This window comes from Saccopteryx bilineata, chromosome 1 (genome assembly GCF_036850765.1).
Source record: "Saccopteryx bilineata isolate mSacBil1 chromosome 1, mSacBil1_pri_phased_curated, whole genome shotgun sequence".
NCBI lineage: Eukaryota > Metazoa > Chordata > Mammalia > Chiroptera > Emballonuridae > Saccopteryx > Saccopteryx bilineata.
Window position 1 is genome coordinate 131,875,535 of NC_089490.1, and position 24,924 is coordinate 131,900,458.

At 42.6% G+C, this 24,924-nt stretch overlaps 1 protein-coding gene across 6 annotated transcripts in view; it reads left to right on the forward strand.

Moving 5' to 3' along the window:
* HNRNPM (heterogeneous nuclear ribonucleoprotein M) overlaps positions 1-24,924 on the forward strand; it is a 54,213-nt gene that overhangs the window by 10,509 nt on the left and 18,780 nt on the right. For 2 of the 6 annotated variants that reach the window (XM_066266800.1, XM_066266813.1), the window contains exons 1-6: positions 12,670-12,785; positions 14,451-14,489; positions 14,607-14,642; positions 16,633-16,786; positions 18,233-18,282; positions 20,451-20,511. In XM_066266800.1, coding sequence (XP_066122897.1) covers positions 12,708-12,785; positions 14,451-14,489; positions 14,607-14,642; positions 16,633-16,786; positions 18,233-18,282; positions 20,451-20,511 — 418 coding nt within the window. In that variant the 5' untranslated portion in view covers positions 12,670-12,707. Of the gene's footprint in view, positions 1-1,570; positions 1,741-11,628; positions 11,682-12,598; positions 12,607-12,669; positions 12,786-14,450; positions 14,643-16,632; positions 16,787-18,232; positions 18,283-20,450; positions 20,512-24,924 lie in introns of those variants that run through there. The other 4 variants (XM_066266792.1, XM_066266805.1, XM_066266831.1 and 1 more) reach the window with 3 other exon arrangements.

Consider the following 24,924-nt stretch of genomic DNA (forward strand, 5'->3'; position numbering starts at 1 on the left):
TATTTTAAATATTGTATTTGTTCCCGTTTTGTTTTTTTACTTTAAAATAAGATATGTGCAGTGTGCACATATCTTATTTGTTCATAGGGATTTGTTCATAGTTTTTTTTTATAGTCCGGCCCTCCAATGGTCTGAGGGACAGTGAACTGGCCCCCTGTGTAAAAAGTTTGGGGACCCCTGCCCTAGAGCCATCCTCAGCCTCCAGGGTCAACTTGCTTGAACCATTCGAGCCATGGCTGTGGGAGGAGAAGCAGATGGTAGCCTTTCCTGTGTGCCTTGACCGGGAATGGAACTGGGACTTCCACATGGTGGGCTGATGCTCTACCACTGAGCCAACTGGCCAGGGCAAGAACTTTATTTGTTTTTATAGTTGAATAACAAGTCTATTATATGTATATATCTCATTTTGTTCATTCATTTGTTAGTGGACAGTTAGGCTGTTTCCACCTTTTGGCTGTTATGAATAATGTTGGTATTGGTGTATAAGTACCTGAGTCTCTGCTTTCAGTTCTTTGGGTTATATAATGATTATATGTTTTAACTTTTTGAGTAACTGCCAGACGTTGATGTAGCAGCTGCACCATTTTACATTCCCCCTCCTTTTTTATTTTTCAACTTTTCCATTGATCTAGAGGGAGAGAGAAAGCATCAACTTGTTATTCCACTCAGTTTCATTTAGTTGTGTACTCGATTGCTTCTCCTACATGTCTTGACCACCTCTGTGCTTCAGGACAATGCTTTATCCACTGAGCCACTGGCCAGGGCCACATTCCCGTTTAAAACAATTTTTTTAAAATACAACAATAGGCAAGTTTATCTGTGAAGCTCAAATTAGTTGGGCCTACATGCACCACCTCATTTCTCTTCCATGAAATCCTGCAAATCTTTTTTCTGTTTCTGTCTTGGAATTAAAGCACCTCAAATAGGGAGTTGGCCTCTCACTCTTCTCTATTATGCCCCATAGGGTTGTGTGAAGGCCTAGGAGAGCATAATTTTTTTGGGATCAGTTTCTTGAGAGGTGGGTTTGAGAAGTGCAGTACTGCAGTTTTCTGCTTGACGGAACACTTTAGTTTGCAAGTCTCATCAAAATCAGTATTAGTCTTGCCTGACCAGGCGGTGGCGCAGTGGATAGAGCGTCAGACTGGGATGCGGAGGACCCAGGTTCAAGACCCCAATGTCGCCGGCTTGAGTGCGGGCTTATCTGGCTTGAGCAAAAAAAAGCTCACCAGCTTGGACTCAAGGTCGCTGGCTCAAGCAAGGGGTTACTCAGTCTGCTGTAGCCCCACGGTCAAGGCACATATGAGAAAGCAATCAATGAACTAAGGTGTCGCAACGAAAAACTGATGATTGATGCTTCTACATCTCTCTGCGTTCCTGTCTGTCTGTCCCTGTCTATCCCTTTCTCTGACTCTCTGTCCCTGTAAAAAATTTAAAAAATAAAATAAAATAAAAATAAAATCAGTATTAGTCTTGTGCTATATGTAACTGTAGAATTGCAAACTTGTCAAATGAAATACTGTCTTTAATGTTGTGCTAACATATGGACTCCTTATTTTCCTCTTATATTCAGTGAAGGAGAGCGACCTACTCAGAATGAGAAGAGGAAGGAGAAAAACATAAAAAGAGGAGGCAATCGCTTTGAGCCATATGCCAATCCCACCAAAAGATACAGAGCCTTCATTACAAACATACCTTTTGATGTGAAATGGCAGTCACTTAAAGACCTGGTTAAAGAAAAAGGTAATGGTACTGGTGGTTGAGTAGGGTAAGAAGGTTCGTGTGTCATCTCTTCTGTGGCTAATTCCTTGGTTATTTTTTGTCAGTGGAAGCTGTTCTGGGTAGAGAGCATGTGTTCTGTCCAGGCTTGAGAGTTAAGCTCCTCTACCCATCCTACTTTTTTCTTGTGGTCATGCACCTGTGTGTCAAACAGGGTAGTTGGATGGTCCCTTGGCCTATAAATGATTTTCCTGGCTTAATATGGTTAATAGGGCTTCAGTTAAAGTTGAGGGGAGCCTTTTTGTGTTAAGGAAATTTTTTGAATATTTATTAGGTGGGGAGAGGTTTTTACCTTTTCTCTTGCTTTCTACCTCTCTCTCTTAGTTTTTAAAATTCCTGTGGGAACGTAGTTTGTTTAAATTTTGTGGATGTGTTCCTGGGATCAAAATCTGGTAGCTGGAACTTGTGCTGTTCAGATTCTAAATTATAAAACATTAGTTTGTGTTCAAATTGTTAGGCTTTTTCCCCCCTGGGAAAAAACACTGGGTTGGCAATTGGAGAGCTCAAAATAAGACCTGTGCTGTGTAATGTAGTGCCTTTAGGCTTATAGTAGTCACAGCCTAGGCGTCCAAATTCCAGCCTAGGGCAAGGGAAGCAACAGAAGAAGCTCTGCTGCCACTAGGAGGTCCAAGGAGGTCGGTTGCCTCCATGTTCCTCTGCCTTCCCTGTGCACATCAGATGTGTCTTCTCTTTTCCACACTCTTGTTCTGTTTCTTCTGTCTTTCTTTCTTTGCTGATTATTGGCCCTGCAGGTGGCACTCAGGGCTAAAGAAATTCCTCCTCCCTGATTTAGACAAAACTCTTGATAAGAGAACAGTTTGTCTAGTGCCTCAACGTCTCCCCTTAACACCTACCCCCAAGGGAAATTTAGACTCAAATTACTCTTAAACGGAATCTTTTTGAAGGGCTGAAAGTTATTGGTTTTTGGAGCATTCATAATGAAAAGAGATTTGAGTTTGATTTGTTAAATGATTAACATTTCAGAGACAGACAGAGATGCCACTTGGATAGGCCATTTTGGTATGTGTGCTGGTGCTTCCAGCATTGGGTTTGAAAATACAAATGGTCCACTGCCATCATTGTCCCATCTCTTGATGACCATGACGTGCCAGAAGTACTAGGCACCGTGAACTTCTCTGTACAGTTATGTATGCTGTTCCCATGTAGTATTTCTCCAGATAACAGGGATGGAAAATGTTTTGGTGTGAGATTTGTTTTCCTGCCTTGATCAGCCAAATCATTCCTGCCAATGCTCCTAGGGCAAGAGTGAAGTTTCTTTCTGTCTGAAGGGCGTGTCATGTGGCATCCCAGATACAGTGTTCTTGGTTTTTGGGACTGCTGTTTCAATACCAGCTTAGAATTTCTGTACAGTAAAGTTGGATCTCATTCGAATTAGTTTTTGGAATAACCCCCAAATTTGTGTTCTTGTGATTTGGTTGAACCACTTAATTGATATTTCCATTGATAATAAGGTATAGTAGTTCCAAGAACCAGGAATGTGGCTTTGAAAATGCAGAATTTTGTAAGAGATTGCCGGCCAAATTACTTTTTCATTTTTAGGAGTGTGTGAACCAGTTTTGGGACATGATGGATAAAGTAGGTGACATTTTTACTGCTTTACCATTCAGTAATTCAGTTTTGGAAGCCTTAAAGCTGGTAGCAGCAGCAGCCATGACGTTTCTGGATGTAGAAGCAGTTCACCTCAATTTTCTATTTTGAACTGTATTAAGTCTGGAGCCAGTCTGGTGGTTTATTCGGATACTTCCAAACTGGTTCTCATATTCCCCTGGCATACTGCTATGAATGCCCTGGCTCAGCCCTTTCAGTGTATTTTTGGTGGTGTAATTTAGAATTACAGGTGTGCAGTAAATCAGTTTTATTTTTAACAAACCTTAAAATGTTCTTGCTTAGAACTCCCCTGTATAGGTTAAATTACTTTTCTGTTTAATTAAATTACTAGCCATGTTGGATTGTGGGTAAAGGAATTTTTAAGAGAAAGGTAATCTTTTTAATTTTTTTATGATAGTGTTTATATTCAGTGTGAGAAGCCAAAAAATTTTACTGTTTACATATGTGTGATTCCTTAAGAAAAGTTCTTAGTCTTTTTATTATGAAGTTTTCAAAATATGTTTTTACTTGTGTCTTGGTATTCAAAATAAGTTTAAATGGTTATTTGAAACTTGAAATATTTATTTGAAATTGTTACAAATAAGTTTTAAGGTTTTTGAAGACTTGTTATTGCACAGGGATAAAAATCACAGAGGCAATAACATCCTAAACACATTAGTCTCAAAATAATCTCTAGAATGGACAAAGCAGAGATTTGGGCTGTCATAACCCAACTGCTCTTTATCAGTCTACATTTTAAGGGTATATCCCTGATGAAATTGTCCTGTTTCAGAAAACTGGTGGAATTAAGCTAGAATTATTTGTCCTCAACCTAAAGATTCTGAATAGTGTTATCGTTGCAGCATTGTGTAACTGACACACCTCTCAGAATTAAGGTAGAAGCTTTGAGATGGCAGGACAGGAACTTTTCTAAGGCTAATCATTAATCATGTCTGAGTTTGCCTCTTGCATCGCTAATTCCCCGTCTATCCCCATACTTGGACATCAAGTATATTTTATAGTTTCTGTCTAATTTTGGCATTTAATAGCATTCTGGGAGAACCTACTAATAATTCACATATTGTGTTAATTGGTCATTTTTCTCCTGGCTTTTCCAAAACCCTGGATGGGATCACAAAGCTTGTTTGGTGCCTACATTTCTTTGGTGGCACTATCATGAAATCAACATTGCTAATTTTTTAAAGAGAAAATAGGTAACCAGAGCTTTGTTATGTTCTGAGCCAGCCTGCCTTTTTGCTCACCCCCATAATATCAGTTTAGAGACATGAATTAAAGAGTTTCAGGGTTCTTAGAATTGAATACCCTCTTCTCCTGAGCGTTTCCCTTCCTGCTCTAAGTGTCCTGATAAGGGTAAGGAATAGGTTTCTATTGTCCTTCTTTTGACTACCTTTTTTTTTTTTTTGAGAGGGAGAGAGAGGAGGGGAGATAGACTCCCACATGAACCCCACCAGGGGTCCACCTGGCAACCCCTGTTTGGAGCTGATGGCCAAATCAGCCCAGCTATCCTGGGTGCCTGAGGCAGATGCTTAGACTAATGGACCAACAGAGTCCACTATCCTCAGTGCCTAGGGGCAATGCTAGAACTAATCGAGCCACTGGCTACTAGAGAGGAAGAGAGAGAGATGGGGGTAAGGGTGGTGAAGAGAAGTAGATGGTGCATTTACTGGGGATCGAACCCAGGACTTCCACACACTGGGCTAACACTATCCACTGAGCAAACTGGCCAGGGCCAATTTTTTTTTTTTTTTTTTTTTTTTAAAGATTTTATTTATTCATTTTAGAGAAGGGGGAGAGAGGGGGGAGGAGCAGGAAGCATCAACTCCCATGTGCCTTGATTGGGCAAGCCCAGGGTTTCGAACCGGCGACCTCAGCGTTCCAGGACGACGCTTTATCCAATGAGCCACCACAGTTAGGCCAGGGCCAAATTTTTCAATGGATATATTGCATGGAAAAAATGGCAGCTCTGAAGACCAAATTGTTGCTGGATTGAAAAAGTATTGAGAGCCAAACCAAGATTTTGGGAGTGACTTAAAACTTAAATAATGTTGTGCTATATTACTGGGAAGTCCTGTGTGGCAGAGGGCTGCTTGGTCTCCTGGCCTAACCTGGGAGCTGACAGCATGCAGCACAGTGTGAAAGTAGAAAGGAAAGTCAGTAATGTATTGTGTAGTTTACTCTCAGTCAGTCCCAAGTTTGGCAGCAGTCAGTGTAACTTAACTTGTGTAAGCAAAGATTTCTTTAAACACTTAAACATTCTGCTTTTATTTAATGCATCACTTCCTGGTGACAGAAAACCAAGGCCCATAGGGCATATTTAATCCAGTAGAAGTTCTCCGGTAGCTCTTCAAGATAATCTTAATGGGGGTCTGTGGAGCAGAATTTACTTCAATTTCAGAAAAATTCCTACCCTATTTGCCTTCTTTAGATTTTTCCCTTGTTGGAAATTCAGCCTGTGTTTTGGAAAGGCCTGTTAAGCTAGCTAAAGCATTCATGTATATGAGGTACTTGGGTTATAATACCCTAAGGGTTAGAGAGGTAGTGCTCCTCTGCTGTCACCACAGTCAGGGGCAATGAATGGGCTCAGTCATTTTCTAACTTGTCTATAGATTGAATAATCACTGTGTAGAATAATTATTTTGCCATATATATTAAAGAGACAAGCTAGATATGTGCCTATATAATAAACAAGCTTTCCAAATTCAAATACATATTTATTCTGGGCAACCCTCAATTAGAGTGGCTACCTTACTATGAGGTGAAAACGATAATATGCCCTGCTTTTGCATGCATTTCTCCCCAACCCCCTTAACTTATGGACTTTTTAAATTTTTTTTAAAATTTTTTTACAGAGACAGAGAGTGAGTGAGAGAGAGGGATAGACAGGGACAGACAGACAGGAATGGAGAGAGATGAGAACCATCAATCATTAGTTTTTCATTGCACGTTGCAACACCTTAGTTGTTCATTGATTGCTTTCTCATATGTGCCTTGACCGCGGGCCTTCAGCAGACTGAGTAACCCCTTGCTGGAGCCAGCGACCTTGGGTTCACGCTAGTGGACTTTTGCTCAAACCAGATGAGCCCGTGCTCAAGCTGGTGACCTCGGGGTCTCGAACCTGGGTCCTCCGCATCCCAGTCTGACACTCTATCCACTGTGCCACCACCTGGTCAGGCCTATGGACTTTTTTGCATTAGTTCTCTTCAGTGACTTGGGCCTCTGTACTCCCTCTTTTTCCTTTCCATTTCAAACTTGAGCAGTAAATGAGAACACAGAAACAAAAAATAATTCAATCTATTAGTCAATCAGAGTAGCTCCAAGGACTGCTTGATTTCTTTTTGGATTGCTCATCCGCTTAATCTCCTAGTGCCTTTTATTCTTTTTTTTTTCTTGAAGCAATATATATATATATAAAAAATTGTATTTGGGTTTTTTTTGTCACTTAAAAATATTTTCTCGCCTGACCTGCGGTGGTGCAATGGATAAAGCGTCGACCTGGAAATGCTGAGGTCGCCGGTTCGAAACCCTGGGCTTGCCTGGTCAAGGCACATATGGGAGTTTATGCTTCCAGCTCCTCCCCCCTTCTCTCTCTCTGTCTCTCTCCTCTCTCTCCCTCTCTCTCCTCTCTAAAAATGAATTTAAAAAAAAGAAAGAAAGAAAAAAAATAAAAAAAATTATTTTCTCATGAGGCAATGTTTTTAATTGCTTAAATGTTGGTTGGCCCGACCTGTGGTGGCTCAATGGGTAAAAGCATCAACTTGGAACACTGAGGTCCTCAGTTCAAAACCCCGGGCTTTCCTGGTCAAGGTACATATGGGAGTTGGTGCTTTCTGCTCCTCCCTCCCTTCTCTCTCTCTCTCTCTTTCTCTCTCTGACTCCTCTCTCTAAAATTAATAAATAAAATCTAAAAATAAATAAATAAAAATTTTTAAAAAATTAAAAAAAAAGAATGATTTCTTGGAGTATTTAAAAGTAACAGTAGGTGATACTATTTGACATCATTGGACTTTTCATAGTTTTTTCCTGAAGACATTTTGACGTTTAAACTGCAGAATTTGTCTCAGCAGCCTCCTTTTGGGATTCTATCCACATTCATTGGGGAGAGAGGTGCAGCAGTAATTTTCACTATTACCTATGAATTTCATTTCTGTTGACAATGTTGCTACTGCCAATTTATAAACTCTGCCTCTTTCAGTCCTGTGATCTTCTCTGGTTGATTGGCTCTTTTAAACTTTATTTCATTGAATATGACCAGATTGATAGTTGGCAAATTTTGCCTTCAGTTTTGTTCATAGTTGTATTGACTTTACTAAAACAGGTCTTGCTTTATTTATTATTTAGAGCTAAAAGAGAAGTAATCTTTTACAGGCTTTTATTATTATCTTCCTATAGGGAAGTATGAATTAGCAACTATTGCAGAGCCTGTGACATGGATTTGCTCACTTTTTGTGTGTGTGTGTGACAGACAGACAGGGATAGACAGAAAGGGAGAGAGATGAGAAGCATCAGCTCTGCTGTGGCACCCTAGCTGTTCATTGATTGCTCTCACATGTGCCTTGACGGGGGGAGGGGTACAACAGACCAAGTGCACCCCCTGCGCCCCCCCCCCCCAAGCCAGTGACCTTGGGCCCAAGCTGGTGAGCCTTGCTCAAACCAGATGAGCCTGTGCCCAAGCCGGCAACCCCGGGGTCCCAAACCTGGGTCCTCTGCACCCCAATCCTCTGCTCGATCCACTGCACCACTGCCTGGCCAGGCACTCACATCTTTGAATTGGTGAGGTTCCTCAGGGTCAAGATCAGGATTTATGAGGAGCTTGGAGATGATCCTTAGGAATAGCACTACTTATTCATGCTAAGGCTACAGTGACTGCCTCACTTATGGCTAAAGTGAGAGGAGGGAGGGAGGATTAGCTTAATGTAATTTTGTTTGGTTTTGTTTTGTTTTTACTAAGCTACTATTTGGGGGGGAAAGAGGGAGGTAACATTTTCAGCAAATTTTTGGTTTCAAAGGATTGAAGTTTGGTTTTGTTCCATCACTCGAATGTTAAGTGTGAAAAGTCTTAATTTCTAAACCTGGCTTTTGTTAAAATAACCATAAAATAAAGAGATTGGTTGGGACTTGTTTGGTTTCTATGGTTGCAGTGACATTTTTTTGATACATGTTTTTATGGGCACAGACTAGAAACTGTCCAAAGGCAACAACAGTATTTGATTTTTGATAACATAGTTGCAGCTGTTCTTGAGTAAGATATTGTGATTCATTTATTTATTTATTTATTTATTTATTTATTTATTTTTTATATTTCTGAAGCTGGAAACAGGGAGAGACAGTCAGACAGACTCCTGCATGCGCCCGACCGGGATCCACCCGGCACGCCCACCATGGGGCGACGCTCTGCCCACCAGGGGGCGATGCTCTGCCCATCCTGGGCGTCGCCATGTTGCGACCAGAGCCACTCTAGCGCCTGGGGCAGAGGCCACAGAGCCATCCCCAGCGCCCGGGCCATATTTGCTCCAATGGAGCCTTGGCTGCAGGAGGGGAAGAGAGAGACAGAGAGGAAGGTGTGGCAGAGGGGTGGAGAAACAAATGGGCGCTTCTCCTGTGTGCCCTGGCCGGGAATCGAACCCAGGTCCTCTGCACGCTAGGCCGACGCTCTACCGCTGAGCCAACCGGCCAGGGCCCTTTTATTTATTTTTAACGTTATTAGGTAGTAGTCACAGTCACAGCTCATAGGACATAAATGTGGGGTCTCTCCTCACTGTCTTAACACTACTTGGCATCCTCAAATGGCTGCTGCTGTTGAAATAAATGGCTCTTAACATGGTATCAGAAATGGTCACAACTTTTTTGAAATTACATTATGTACTTTTGTATGGGTTTTTTAAAAAGCCTATTTGTATGACTGTTCCTTGTTTGTGATCATTTTTCAGGTTGTCCCTCAGGAGTACATACTCCACACATTATTATTTTTTTTTTTGCATTTTTCTGAAGCTGGAAACAGGGAGAGACAGTCAGACAGACTCCCGCATGCGCCCGACCGGGATCCACCCGTCATGCCCACCATGGGGCGACGCTCTGCCCACCAGGGGGCGATGCTCTGCCCCTCCGGGGGGTCGCCATGTTGGCGACCAGAGCCACTCTAGCGCCTGAGGCAGAGGCCACAGAGCCATCCCCAGCGCCCGGGCCATCTTTGCTCCAATGGAGCCTTGGCTGCGGGAGGGGAAGAGAGAGACAGAGAGGAAAGCGCGGCGGAGGGGTGGAGAAGCAAATGGGCGCTTCTCCTGTGTGCCCTGGCCGGGAATCGAACCCCGGTCCTCCGCACGCTAGGCCAACGCTCTACCGCTGAGCCAACCGGCCAGGGCCTCCACACATTATTAAACTTACCAGTCGCTCCTATTTTCATTTAATTTCTGCACTGATTCTCCTTCCTGTTTTGTGTAAAGTGCTGATTTGGTTAACATTTTAGGAAAGGACAGGGAAGGCAAGACAAGGTTGTAACTTAAACTTTGAACACTTGGCCTCCTTTCTTTCAGTTGCCATGCAAGTATAATAATAAATGTGCTTTTCAAATTGTTGATTTTATTTAAAAACATTATTTTACATTTAAGGTTCTCCTTGCAATATTAATTTTAGAATTCTATAGTAATTTTAATATCCTTAGAAAAAATGAGTTACAGTAAGCAGGATTTGTTGAGGCCTTTAAGAATCCACTTGAAAACTGAGTTGGAGAAAGCTTTACCATCATAAAAATAATCCTTTAGAAAAGAGCCTGCTTAATTATTTTCTCCAAGTTAATGTTTTACATTTCTGTTTTCTTTGTGCCATCTTCAAGTTCAGCAGCCATTTTTATTTATTTATTTATTTATTTATTATTTTTTGTATTTTTTCGAAGTTGGGAACAGGGAGAGACAGACTCCTGCATGCGCCCGACTGGGATTCACCCGGCGTGCCCACCAGGGGGCGATGCTCTGCCCATCTTGGGGTGTCGCTCTGCCACAATCAGAGCCATTCTAGCACCTTAGGCAGAGGCTACAGAGCCATCCTCAGCACCCGGGCAAACTTTGCTCCAATGGAGCCTCAGCTGTGGGAGGGGAAGAGAGAGACAGAGAGGAAGGAGAGGGGGAGTGGTAGAGAAGCAGATGGGCGCTTCTCCTGTGTGCCCTGGCTGGGAATCGAACCTGGGACTCCTGCACGCCAGGCCGATGCTCTACCACTGAGCCAACCAGTCAGGGCTCAGCAGCCATTTTAGTGGTTGACTTTATGGATTTTAAAATCTGGTCGTGTTGGTCATGAATTGGCGATCCAAATCTTGAGAAAAATCTGCAGAATCTTTTGAAATGCTTTGTTTTCTCCCCCTTTATGTAGATTGGAATCAAGTGAGTTTGTTTAATTGTTTAGATGTAAACTGAGCTCCAAATTTGCATTTATCTGTGTCTTATAATGGGGAGGTTGAGAAAGCAGCAAGAATAAAGTCTGGCTTAATTCACTGAAGAGAATTTAGATGCTGCTCTGGTTTTGTGATTGGATATTCATCCAAACTTCCTACTTTTGACAGTTTCTGGGCCCAGTGCTGTGTGCAGGACCAGCTACAGAATTTGTGGGGCAGGCATACTGCAAAATGAAAATGCAGGGCCTCCTGTTTAAAAATTAGGAATTTCAAGTCACAAACAATAGTATTAAACCAAGCACATGGCTCTTCTGAGCACAAAGCTCTGGTGACTATACATACTGTCCATACTGTCCACCCTGTAGCCTGCCACACCGTGTGTATGCCTTTGAGCATATACACCTCCTGATGTTAGCATTTGAGCTCAGCTTAGTGACATTGCAATTTGTGTGCTGTTAACCTGATTTCACCAGTAGGAGTGTATGTGTAAAACTCTTCCTCCCTTCCCCACAAAAGTAAATTATGCAGACTTTTTTTCTGTAGATTTGGATTGCCTCTAGTCTTGAATGAGAGTCCAGACAGGGAAATTGATGTGGAAATCGGTGGAAATAGCTTGTTTGTGGTGGGAGGAATATCAAGGACATATTGTTAATGAGTTTCACCTACCTTTACTGCACACCTGTAATGCCTAGTTCTGTGGTTTAGAGAATATGGAGTGTTTCTGGGCTTTCTTATAAGGCAGAGGCTCCATACAAGGTTGCTGATGATTGTTCTAAATTCCCATTGTTTTCTTGGCTTTTCTCCCTTGGTTTATGTGTCGTCTGGAAACTGATTTGTAGTTGGTGAGGTAACATACGTGGAGCTCTTAATGGACGCTGAAGGAAAGTCAAGGGTAAGTGTCTGAGAGAATTTCTTCTGTGGATTACTACATGAAAAATGTAACTGTATGGTGGCGTGGAATCGAATGAAATCAGGAAGGCAGTGAGTGCTCATGTTATAGTAGCCATGTTTGATTTTGCCAAACATTGGAATGGGGTGGGAAGGGATTTGCAAATGGGAGTCCCACTTTTCCAAATGGCTGGCCAAAGAGCTTTTTGGTATTCTGTTTGGATGCCCAATTTTGATAACTGGGGACCAATTGTACGTAGCATTGTCTCTTTGTTAACAGAGGAATTGGCTGTGTGTGAATTATGCATGGAACTTTAGCGGTGGTATGTTAATGTAAAACGTGTGTTCTTGTCTAGAAAACGTTACTCTTGGTTGTTTGCTGCATTTGAAAGTTGTGTGACCCAAAGATTCTGAAAAGTTGCCTTTGTGCCAGTAAATTGTAAAACAAATACTTAACAACCTGAACGTTTAAAATTGGCCTAGTTTAAAGAGAAAATAAACTATTTTCTGTCGTGTGATAGAATGGCTTAGAATAACCAAAAGGATGAGCTCAGTTTATGGAAGGGATGGATTTAGGAGGAGTGTGATAAGGAATTGATTGAATACAGAGGGAAGCAGATCTAAAGTTTGTGTGATTTCTTGGAGAACCTGAATTTAGGTCTGCTTATTATAACTTCAGCAACTATAGAGCAGTGCTGGTAATGTGCAGGAAAAGGAGATAATAAGGCGCCCAGCTTTTAATAAGGAAGGCTAGGCAAGACACTCTGTCAGCTTCCTCTTAGAAGGGTTGATTTAAAAAAAAGAAACAACAAAAAAACTTTGTTACAAAAAACATTTTCATAACTCATTGATATTTACTATTTTTTTTTCTTTTTTCCCCCTTTCCTTGCTCTTCTGATTGGTCTGTGGCTTCTTCCAAAGGGATGTGCGTAAGTATTGTCTAGTTACTTATTGGCAATTGAGCCTTCTAAGTTGCAAGACTGGTTTCACTCATTTCCTTTTGACTCTTCATAGCGTTGTTGAATTCAAGATGGAAGAGAGCATGAAAAAAGCTGCTGAAGTTCTAAACAAGCATAGTCTGAGTGGAAGACCACTGAAAGTCAAAGAAGTAAGCTCTTGAAACACTGGATATCATTTGTAATTGTCAAATTGTCCTATTTGGAGTTTGGAAACGACTGTTTTATGGAGCAGATCAACCTGTCGTTTTGTGCGCGCGTGCGCATGTGAGTGTGAATGACAGAGACAGAGAGAGGACCGACAGGAAAGGAGAGAGGAGAAGCATCAATTCCTCATTGTGGCACTTTAGTTGTTCATTGATGGCTTTCTCATATGTGCCTTAACCAGGGGCTACAGCAGACACAGTGATCCCTTGCTCAAGCCAGCGACCTTGGGCTCAAGTTGGCGACCTTGGGGTCTTGAATTTGGGTCCTCCACGTCCCAGTCCGACACACTATCCACTGCGCCACCGCCTGGTTAGGCCAACCTGTCATTTCTAATGAAGAGGATTAGTCACTGGCTTATTCCTGTAAGAACTTTGAATTAGTGGCTGAGGACATCCTGAGCGACTGCTGCCTGTCTTCCGAATGTCTGGATCTTAGACTAGCCTGCCTTGTTTTTTCAGAGGCGTTCAAACTGAGTGTGTGGTTTCCTATTTTAAAGGATTCTATACCTATTGTTTTACCCAGTTAGACCCCTGTTCTTGGCCCACACTTTTTTCTTCAGTGAGGAGGGGGAGGCAGAGAGACAGTCGCCTGCATGTGCCCCGACCAGGATCCACCTAGCAAGCCCACTAGAGGGCAATGCACTGCCTATCTGGGGCCACTGCTCTGTTGCGACCGGATCCACTTTTTTAGTGTGGGAGGTGAGGCCATGGAGCCATCCTTAGCACCTGGGGCGAACTTGCTCTAACCATTCAAGCCATGGCTGTGGGAGAGGAAGAGAGAGAGAGAAAGGGGAAAAGGGTGGAGAAGCAGATGTTCACTTCTGTGTGCCCTGACTGGGAATGGAACCTGGGACTTCCACACTCTGGGCCAACACGCTACCACTGAGCCAAACGGCCAGGTCTCATTTTTTTTAATTGAGTTTGTCATGACTTCAATCATCTTTCATCAAATACCTTCTCCCCCTTGAAGGAGGAGGGAGGTTTTTTTCTTAATTTAACTCTCCCTTGACTTTTTTTTTTTAAATCTGTTCTTGGAAAATTTCAGTATATTCAGCACTCAGGGAGGAAAGTGTAGTAGGGTTTAAGTTCTCTTGTGTGTTGAAGGTAATACACGAAAGGGCAGAGTTCAAGAATAGTGTCAATACCAGAGCTTTACAGACCTGTCCAGATGTTACATAGGAGCCAGACGCCTGAATAATGTGAAGGATGGAGTACCTTGGTGATCCAGAACGGTTTTCAAACTTTTTGGAAAAATTACTGATGGGATTTGCAGGAATTACAAAACTTCATTGAATTAGTAAAAATCAACTATGCCAAGCCCATAAATGTCTTATTTCAACCTGAAAGTTCTATATTACATCAGCTAATTATGTTTTTAAAAAAATAAAACCTTTTATTTTTTACTTAGTTCATTTAAGAGCTGAATTTTACACCCTTTCTTCTTTGTTCCTTTGGCTGGGATTCTTCCTGGCCTGAATTTTTTGTTAAAGATTTTGAGAAAAGCTTTCCAACCTTTCAGTTTCTGAAATTTTGGGAGTATCACTTACTGTGCGAGCATGATTTCAGTTGTCGCTGGGTCAGTTAAATTTAACACTTTTGTGCTCGTTTTAGGATCCTGATGGTGAACATGCCAGGAGAGCAATGCAAAAGGTGATGGCTACGACTGGTGGGATGGGTATGGGACCAGGTGGCCCAGGAATGATTAATATCCCACCCAGTATCCTAAATAATCCTAACATCCCAAATGAGATTATCCATGCATTACAGGCTGGAAGACTTGGAAGCACAGTATTTGTAGCAAATGTAAGTAAATGACACCTGTCTCAAGTAGAAAAAGAAGTTTATGAAACAATCTTGTCAATGTGTTATAAAAGTAGGTTTGTTGTTTGAGAAGAAAAAACTGCAGGGGGTTATGTCATCTTATTGATCTGTTTTAAAAAATCAGCCTTGGGGTGGGCTTTATTCTTTAATGACCCCTGCAGTCATTTGGTTTGACTGGTCACATAGTGGGGGCTGTATTTATTGAGTATACTGGTGTTTACAGTTTACAAAAGTGGTAACTGAGTCTGCATTCCTCTAGTAGTTTATTTAAGTGGAGGGTAAAAAGTTTTTTTGTGTGTGTGTGTGTGTTTTACAGAGACAGAGAGAGGGACAGACAGGAACGGAGAGAGATGAGAAACATCAATCATTAGTTTTTCGTTGTGACACCTTAGTTCATTGATTGCTTTCTCATATGTGCCTTGACCGTGGGGCTACAGCAGACCGAGTAACCCCTTGCTCGAGCCGGCGGCCTTGGGTCCAAGCTGGTGAGCCTTGCTCAAACCAGATGAGCCCGCGCTCAAGTTGGCAACCTCAGGGTCTCAAACCTGGGTCCTCCGCATCCCAGTCCGACTCTCCACTGCGCCACTGCCCGGTCAGGCTAAAAAAGTTTCTGAGCAAAGATTAAATACTGACATACTGTCTTGTGTCTGGGATATCTTTGTTGTTTGCAGAAGGAAGGGTTTTTTTTGGTTTTGTTTTTTTTTCTTTTTCTGAAGTTGGAAACGAGGAGGCAGTCAGACAGATACCGCCTGCGCCCGACCGGGATCCACCCGGCATGCCCACCAGGGGGCGATGCTCTGCCCATCTGGGGCGTCGCTCTGTTGCAACCAGAGCCATTTTAGCGCCTGAGGCAGAGGCCATAGAGCCATCCCCAGCGCCTGGGCCAACCCTGCTCCAATGGAGCCTTGGCTGCTGGAGGGGAAGAGAGAGACAGAGAGGAAGGAGAGAGGGAGGGGTGGAGAAACAGATGGGCACTTCTCCTGTGTGCCCTGGCCAGAAATCGAACCCAGGACTCCTGCACGCCAGGCCAATGCTCTACCACTGAGCCAACCAGCCAGGGCCGCAAAAGGAAGTATTTTTAAAGAAAGTGAGTAAGAGAGGATAATGATAAATTTGGGGGAATAATTTCTATATTTAATTTTTATTTATTGATTTTAGTGAGAGAGGAAGGGGGAGAGAGAGAGAGAGAGACAGGAACATCAAGCTCTTCCTGTATGTGTCCTGATTGGAGATCGAACTGGCAGCCTCTGCTCTTCGGGACACTGCTAACAAACTGAGCTATCTGGCCAGGGCAAAGCTTTGGGGAACCCTTTTTTTTTTAATTGATTGATTGATTTTAGGGAGAGAGGCAGGGAGAGAGAGAGACAGGAATATTGAGCAATTCCTGTATTTTCCCTGATTGGGGATTGAATCGACAACCACTGTGCTTCCAGATGATGCTCTTAACCAACTGAGCTATCTGGCCAAGGCTGGGGAACCTTTTTCTCTCTTTTTTTAAAATGTTCAAATATAAGCATTACTTTGCAATGTATGAAGTGGCTTAAGCTGGGGTTTTTTTTCCCCCCCAGAGAAAAGGAACAGAGACAGTAAATGGCAGTTAAGACTAGACTTTATAGTTCTATTTGGCCCTGCTCAGGTGGCTTATTTGCTTAAAGTGTCATCCCCAATACACTGAGGTTGCAGGTTCAGTCCTGTCAGGGCACATAAAGTAATTAACCAGTGTATGCATAAATAAATGAAATAGCAAATATCTCTTCCTCTCCCCCCCTCCTCTTCCTCTTCTCCCTTCCTTTCTCTCTTGAAAAGTTCCTCTACAGTCCATAAATGATTTTTTTGTTTTGTTTCTGGAGGGGGTGCTGGTGAAATATTCTTCTAATGTTTGTTTCTAAACAAAGCATGTTATGTGCATGTAATAAAAATGTTTTCCTTAAGATTTCTACATTGAGCTTTTCTTCCCTGTTCTCTTGATTAGCTGGATTATAAAGTTGGCTGGAAGAAACTGAAGGAAGTTTTTAGTATGGCTGGTGTGGTAGTCCGGGCAGACATTCTTGAGGATAAAGATGGAAAAAGTCGTGGAATAGGCACTGTTACTTTTGAACAGTCCATTGAAGCTGTGCAAGCGATATGTATCCTTTTACTGGAATTCACCTCTTGTTGATTTGTCTCGATGTCTTAGTAATAATAGAGGTTTGTATGGAAAAGTGGTAATCTTGTATATCACTATTTCCTGAGTGACTAGAGGGAATGGCTACAGGCTTTGAAAATTCTCTGGGATGGAATTGATTTAGTTCTGTGTAATGGAAAGGGCTGGTTAGAAAGTAGGCAGTTCCAGCCTGACCTGTGGTGGCACAGTGGATAAAGCATCAACATGGAATGCTGAGGTGGCTGGTTCGAATCCCTGGGTTTTGCCTAGTTAAGGCACATGCACAAAACAACTATTATGAGTAGATGGTTCCTGCCCCCCCTTCTCTCTCCAAAAATCAATAAATAAAATCTAAAAAAAAAAATACAATAAAAGCCTTAACTTAATAATACCACCACTGGGATTTTTTGAAGGAAAAAAGGAATGAAAGTAGGCATGTTCCCATGAATAGTCTTTTCTAGTGATTTCTTCCCCCCCCCCCCAGTGTTTTTTTTTTTTTTAATTTTTTTTTTTTTTTAGATTTTATTTATTCATTATAGAGAGGAGAGAGAGAGAGAGAGAGAAGGGGGGAGGAGCAGGAAGCATCAACTCCCATATGCGCCTTGACCAGGCAAGCCCTGGGTTTTGAACCGGCAACCTCAGTGTTTCCAGGTTAACGCTTTATCCACTGCGCCACCACAGGTCAGGCCTCTAGTGATTTCTTTTTAAAGAGGTCTGATTTGAAGGTGGGAGTTCAAAGAATGTGTCAGTAGAGAGAAATTCAGTTATTTCATATATAAACCTTTGCAGGGCCCTATCTTTCCAGTGTATTGACAATACTTTGGAAGAAGCACTTGTCTTTTACCCAAAGCTGTCTACACCTACAGTTAAATTTTTGTAGCCGCAGTGAAGAAGACCATTCAAAAGGAGCACAGTCACTAAACTCAGGCAAGCCTGTCACTGAGTATTTTGCCCAGAAAACATGGTCCTTTATAAATGTTAGGACCTGGCCCGTTGGACATATACCGAAAAGTGATGCTTGTGCTTAGAGCAGCGGTTCTCAAACTGTGGGTCACGACCCCGGCGGGGGTCAAACGACCAAAACACAAGGGTCGCCTAAAGCCATCGGAAAATATGGCTAGAGGATGGTTTGGTGAGAGGTGTAAGGTTATGTGAATGTAGCTCTACACCTAAGGTACAAGCTGAGGATTACTTCTTTCTTTCCCCCTGGAGCTCTATTTCTTGTTCTCTTACCTATTCCCCTCCAGCTGTGCATACTTTTATTATTTTTTCCTTTTTATTTATTGGAGTGATACTGGTTAACAAATTAAACCAGTTTTAGGGTTCACTATTTACAACACATCACCTGTACCCTGTATTGTGAATTCACCATCCCTGCTGCTGTACGTGTTTTTAGAATTGAAAGAAATTGCCTTAATTGTAACATCAGCTATGTTTAACGGCCAGCTGCTCTTTGATAGACCAATGCACGTGAAAATGGTAAGTTAATAGGAGCTCTTTCTCTGTAATATACTCAAATTTAAGTCTGGCAAAATGTGGGATTGTTAAGAGTGCACATGCTTTGCTGTTATTTGTTTATTTTACTTGTTTTATTGAATTTATTGGGGTGACATTGGTTAGTAAAATGATGTTTCAGGTGTACAGTTTTATAACATCTAATATTTGACTAAGCAGGGGCACTTACCTTTTTTTCTCTTAGATTGTCAAATTTAAAAAAAAATGACAACAGCCAACACAACAATAGCTGTCTGGTGTTAATCAAAATTAACACTTTTTTTTGTCAGATTGATAAAAATATTTTTTGTTGTGTTGCAGAATTTTAGTAATTAGCTTATGTATGCCATGAGATGAAAAAAGTTGAAAATCACTGGTCTAAGTTCTTTGCTCATGCAGCTCTCACTTCAGATATATTTTTCTTTGCACTGTTGACTGATTGGCTGGTCAAGTGGCCAGTTGAGTATACTTCTTGAGCAAGTGATCTGTTTCAAAGAATAGTTCTATACCTAGGTTTCCAATTTTCAGTATGTTTAGTTAGCAACATGTCTTTTATGAACCTAATTACTATATTTCCCCATGTATAGAGATGCACCCTTTTTCAAAAAATTTGGGGTCTAAAAACTGGGTGTGTCTTATAGAGTGGTGGTAGGTTTTTTTGTGGGATATTTTTGTGGCAGAGACAGAGAGAGTCAGAGAGAGGGACAGATAGGGACAGACAGACAGGAAGGGAGAGAGATGAGAAGCATCAATTCTTCGTTGTGGCTCCCTAGTTATTCATTGATTACTTTCTCACATGTGCCTTGACCGGAGGGCTACAGCAGACTGAGTGACCCTTGCTTAAACCAATGACCTTGGACTCAAGCTGGTGAGCCTTGCTCACACCAAATGAGCCCGTGTTCAAGCTGGCAACCTTGGGGTTTCGAACCTGGATCCTCAGCGTCCCAGTCCGATACTCTATCCACTGCACCACCACCTGGTCAGGCTAAAATGGTTGTAGATTTTTTTACTTGCCCTTCCCACTTGAGGAGTTGTATGAATTTTATAATGAATAAAACCTGAGTTTAATAACTATGTAATTTTCCCCCCCGAATTTCGGGACCCAAAATTAAAGTGTGTCTTATACATGGGAGCGTCTTACACATGGGGAAATACAGTAAGTCTTTGGTTCAAACAGCCCTTAAAGTGTTATGGAAGTGCTTCAGTATAAACATGAGCCCTGCTGTGGCTGTGCCAAAGATAAGAGTTAATACAAGAATGACTGGAATGTGATACGGGCAATGTATGGAGTTAACACATTCAGGAAAAAATAAAAGGAACTAGAAAAGAATTATTACTATTTTTGTCTCATTTTATTTTTATTCTTAAGTGAGAGGAAAGGAGATAGACTCCCGTATGCACCTTGTGATCTACCCGACAGTCCCCGTCTGATTTCTATGCTTGGACCAAACGAGCTATTCTTAGCACCTGGGGCTGTTGCTAAAACCAGTGGAGAGGGAGGGGGAGAGAAACAAATGGTTGCTTCTCGGGTGCCCTGACCAGGGATTGAACCCCAAACGCCTGCATGCCTGGCCGATTCTCTGTCCACTGTCCCAATCATCCAGGGCCCTAAAATTGAATTTTCTAATTACTTGAAACATTCAATTCAGTTTTTTTTGTTTTTAATTTTTATTTATTCATTTTAGAGAGGTGGGGGAGGGGCTGGGGGAGGAGCAGCAAGCATCAACTTTCATGTGTGCTTTGACCAGGCAAGCCCAGGGTTTTGAACTAGTGACCTCAGCATTTCAGGTTGACACTTTATCCACTGCGCCACCACAGGTCAGGCCTATTCAGCATAGTTTTTAAAAAACTAGATAATTTGCTCACATGATTCAGAAGGCAAAAAGCATGAAAAAGATAGTGTGAGTGTTGCTTTTGGTTCATGCCCAGGTTTTGTCTGTTCCACACAGTATATACATATGTATATATTTTTAATCCTTCCCTCTTTACACAAAAGGTAACAAGAAATATCTTGTACTTTTTAATACTTGCATGGTATTCTGTGGTGAGGGTCTATCATAATTTACCAGATTAGTCCTCTATTGTTGTTTTCTGTCTTTTGCTGCTGCAAATAGTCTTTCATGAATACTGAGATTTATTTACTTTCCTTTCAGGATGAGAGAGCCTTACCAAAGGGGGATTTTTTCCCTCCTGAGCGTCCACAACAACTTCCCCGTAAGTGTCTAAATTATTATGGCTGAGATTTTGAATTTTATTTATACTAACCAGAAAACTACAGTTACTGTTGAACTTGTGTGATGTTTTCCTACAGTGTTCTTGACCATTCTTGAGGGAAAAGTTCAAAAAGTTTTTTTGTTTTTGTTTTGAGAGAAGGGGACAGAGATGAGAAGCATCAACTCATAGTTGTGGCACCTTAGTTGTTCATTGATTGCTTTCTCATGTGCCTTGACTGGGGGGCTCCAGCTTAGCCAGTGACCCCTTGCTGAAGTCAGTGAACTTTGGCTCAAGCCAGCAACAATGAGGTCATGTCTATGATCCCACGCTCAAGCCGATGAGCCTGTGCTCAAGCCAGTGACCTCGGGGTTTCAAGCCTGGGTCCTCAGCATCCCAGGCTGACACTTCATCCATTGTGCTTCCACCTGGTCAGGCATTTTTGAGTTTTTTTTCTATAGATATTTTTCAGAGTGAAAAATGAGCAGAGATTTACAATTTAGCAAGGATTAGTAGGATTACTTTGTGGTGAGGCAGGCCACCTGCCCAGGATGTAGAGAATGTAGTGTTGGGCATTTTGAAAAGTATACTGGGGAAGGAAGAAGCCAAAACTGTAGGGCTAGGCTGTACTCCAGTCCAGAAGAGATTGGTTATTACCATACAGCCTAGCAGTGTCACTCCTAGGTACACTCTGAGAGAACTAAAAACTTCCATCCATACAGAGAGAAATACACAGATGTTCACAGCAGTGTGATTCTAGCTGATGAGTAGGTAAATGCAGTATGGTAAATTTACAGAGTTGAACCTTATTCAGGCATAAAAAGAAATAAAGTGTTGATACATGCTACAGCATGGATGAACCTTGAATCCATCTTTAGGAAGAGTCCAGAACAGGTGAATCTGTAGGTAGAAAGTAGATGATTAATGGTTGCCAGGGGCTGGGGAGAGAGGATAAGTGAAGAGTGATGAAAATGTTCTGGACTTAGGTGATGGTGGTGATTGTATAACTCTGAATATGCTAAAAATCACTGAACTATATACACTTTATTTATTTTGTGACAGAGTGAGGGACAGATAGGGACAGACAGGAAGGGAGAGAGATGAGCATCAATTCTTCGTTTTGGTTTCTTAGTCTCCTTAATTCGTTGATTGCTTTCTCATATGTGCCTTGACTGGGGGCTCCAGCAGAGCGAGTGACCCCTTGCTTAAGCCAGTGACCATGGGATCATGTGTATGATCTCACACTCAAAGCTGGTGAGCCTGCACTCAAGTCAGCGACCTCAGGGCTTCAAACCTGGGTCCTCTGCATCTCAGTCCAGTGCTCTATCCACTGCACCACTGCCTGGTGTCAGACTGAACTGTATACTTTAAATGGGTGAATCTTATGGTGTGTGAAGTGCAGCAATCAAAATTTTTATATAGGCTTATTTGTAGCATCCAGGTGAAAATCTGCAATGGGGAAGGCTAGTTGATAAAATTACCACCTAGATGGAAATGGCACCCTGTAGTGAAGTCCTAGGCACTGCCATCTAGCAAGCCCACAGGGGTGAGCTGAGCCTGAGCACAGACTGCAGTGGGACTGCGAGTGAGGGTTGGGAATCAGCAATACAGACCAGCCTAGTGAATGGGGAAGGTAGGAGGTAGGGATCTGCTTGTGCTTTGCTAGGGAGTATTTTCCAGCAGGTAAGGCAGTTGGGGCCAGGCTATTTTTGAAGGACCAATCAGTGCCTCCACTCTGGAGCCCTGACTTACCTTTGGGGCCCAGCCCTCAGAGGCTGGATAGACTAAACTCTTGAGTGCCTTTGCAGTTTAGAATTATGGAAGTATGCATATGAGAGGCAGATATTGAAGGGGGAGGTCAGTGGCTTCAAAATAGAAGATGTCTGAACTGTTGGAAGTTAGTATTTATTGAAGGACCACATTTCTTTGTCATAATCAGTGTGATCATTTGCAGTGATCATCCAGGTTCAGGGTAATGGCTCTTGTAGATTATCTGCAAGGGTTGGAGAGCTGCTTGACAACTTTGGCAGGTAGCCTATTATCCTGGGAGCCTATTATCCATAGTGTTGGTCTCTGAGCACATTTTAGAGGGTTGACTTGAAAGTTTTCAGTACTTAAGGGAATAAGTACCCTTGGTGATTTCTTGCTGCTGTTTCAATTTAAAAACAGGGCCCTGTCTGGGTAGCTTAGTTGGGTAGAGCATCGTCCCAATATGCCAAGGTTGTGGGTTTGATCCTCAGTCAGGGCACATAAAAGAATCAACCAGTGAGTGCATAAATAAGTGGAACAACAATTCGATGTTTCTTTCTCCCCCTTCGCCCTTCCTCAATAATACAAATAAATAAAAAATAGAAATATTTGTAAAAAATAAAAACAGATGTTAATCCTGTTTAAATACTTGGGAACTGTCAGGTTATATTTTGTTGAATTTATTGGCGTGACATGTTAATTACAGGTTTCGGTTATACAATTCTAATACATAATTTGTATATTGTATTTTGTGTTCACCACTCCAGGTCAAGTCTCCTTCCATCACTATTTATTTCCCCCTTTATCCTCTTCTACCTCTCCCACCCCCCTTACTAATGAACTTTTTTTTTTTTCATTTAAAAATGTTGCCTGCTCTTTTTAAGATTTTTTAGATTTACCAATTTCACAGGTGGGGGAGCAAAAAGTAACTCGTAGTTGCTTCACTTTAGTTGTTCCTTGCTTGAGGTATGTGCCTTGACTGGGAAAACCCAGGGTTTTGAATCAGCAACCTCAGCATTCAGATCAGTGCCACCACAGGCCAGGCTTGTCTGGTTTTTTGTTTTGTATTTGCTTTTTAATTGTATTTTATTTATTTATTTATTTATTTATTTATTTATTTATTTTGTATTTTTCTGAAGCTGGAAACAGGGAGAGACAGTCAGACTCCCGCATGTGCCCGACCGGGATCCACCTGGCACGCCCACCAGGGGCGATGCTCTGCCCCTCCGGGGCATCGCTCTGCCACAACCAGAGCCACTCTAGCGCCTGGGGCAGAGGCCAAGGAGCCATCCCCAGCGCCCGGGCCATCTTTGCTCCAATGGAGCCTCGGCTGCGGGAGGGGAAGAGAGAGACAGAGAGGAAGGAGGGGGTGGGGGTGGAGAAGCAAATGGGCGCTTCTCCTATGTGCCCTGGCCGGAAATCGAACCCGGGTCCCCCGCACGCCAGGTCGACACTCTACCGCTGTGCCAACCGGCCAGGGCCTAATTGTATTTATTAATTTGAGAAAGAGGAAGGGAGAGTGAGACAGGAACACTGGTTTTCCCTGACTGAGGATCGAATTGGCAACTGCTATGCTTCGGAGCGAAGAATCTCTTATTAACTGAGCTTTCCTGCCAGGGCTTGCCTGGTCTTGATTTAAACAGCAGATCATGGTCAACTAGAGAGTTGTAAGTGTCTTAGACTACCTCAGGCTTTGTTGGCTATTTTGAGACCAGTTTGTATTCTTGGGTCCCTATTTGTGGATCATGAAACTGAAAGTGGGCTGGGTATCTGTGGGTTAGGAAGCTTTTTGAGTAGAGGATCCTTTCTCTGAATACACTAACTTCATTGTTATTAAAACTGCCTGCAGCCTGACCTGTGGTGGCGCAGTGGATAAAGAAAGCGTTGACCTAGAATGCTGAGGTCGCCGGTTCAAAACCCTGGGCTTGCTGGGTCAAGGCACATACAAGAAGCAACTACTACACGCTAATGCTTCCAATTCCTCTCCCCCCTTTCTCGCTCTCTAAAATCAATAAATAAAATCTTAAAAAAAAAACAAAAAAAACTGCCTGCAGCAGAGCCAGAGAATAGTGTATGCCCAGTGGTTAATTGGCTGGTTTACAACATTGGTTTTTGTTTTGTTTTGTTTTGTTTTTTTGTATTTTTCTGAAGTTGGAAACAGGGAGGCAGTCAGACACTCCCGCATGTGCCTGACTGGGATCCACCTGGCATGCCTACCAGGGGGCGATGCTCTGCCCATCTGGGGCGTTGCTCTGCTGCACCCAGAGCCATTCTAGCGCCTGAGGCAGAGGCCATAGAGCCATCCTCAGCGCCCGGGCAAACTTTGCTCCAATGGAGCCTTGGCTGCGGGAGCAGAAGAGAGAGACAGAGAGGAAAGAGAGGGGGAAGGGTGGAGAAGCAGATGGGCGCTTCTCCTGTGTGCCCTGGCCGGGAATCGAACCCGGGACTCCTGCACGCCAGGCTGACGCTCTACCACTGAGCCAACTGGCCAGGGCCATAACATTGTTTTTTCATGAGGAAAATCCTTTGAGCTACTAGGTCGGGAGGTGGAGGTAGGTGTGTTTGTCATGTTTGCCATGCTTGCCATGTGATGTCTTGAGTTGCCTTTTTTGATCAAACTTTGCTCAGCCCTGGCCAGGTAACTCAATGGATAAAGCATTAACCCAG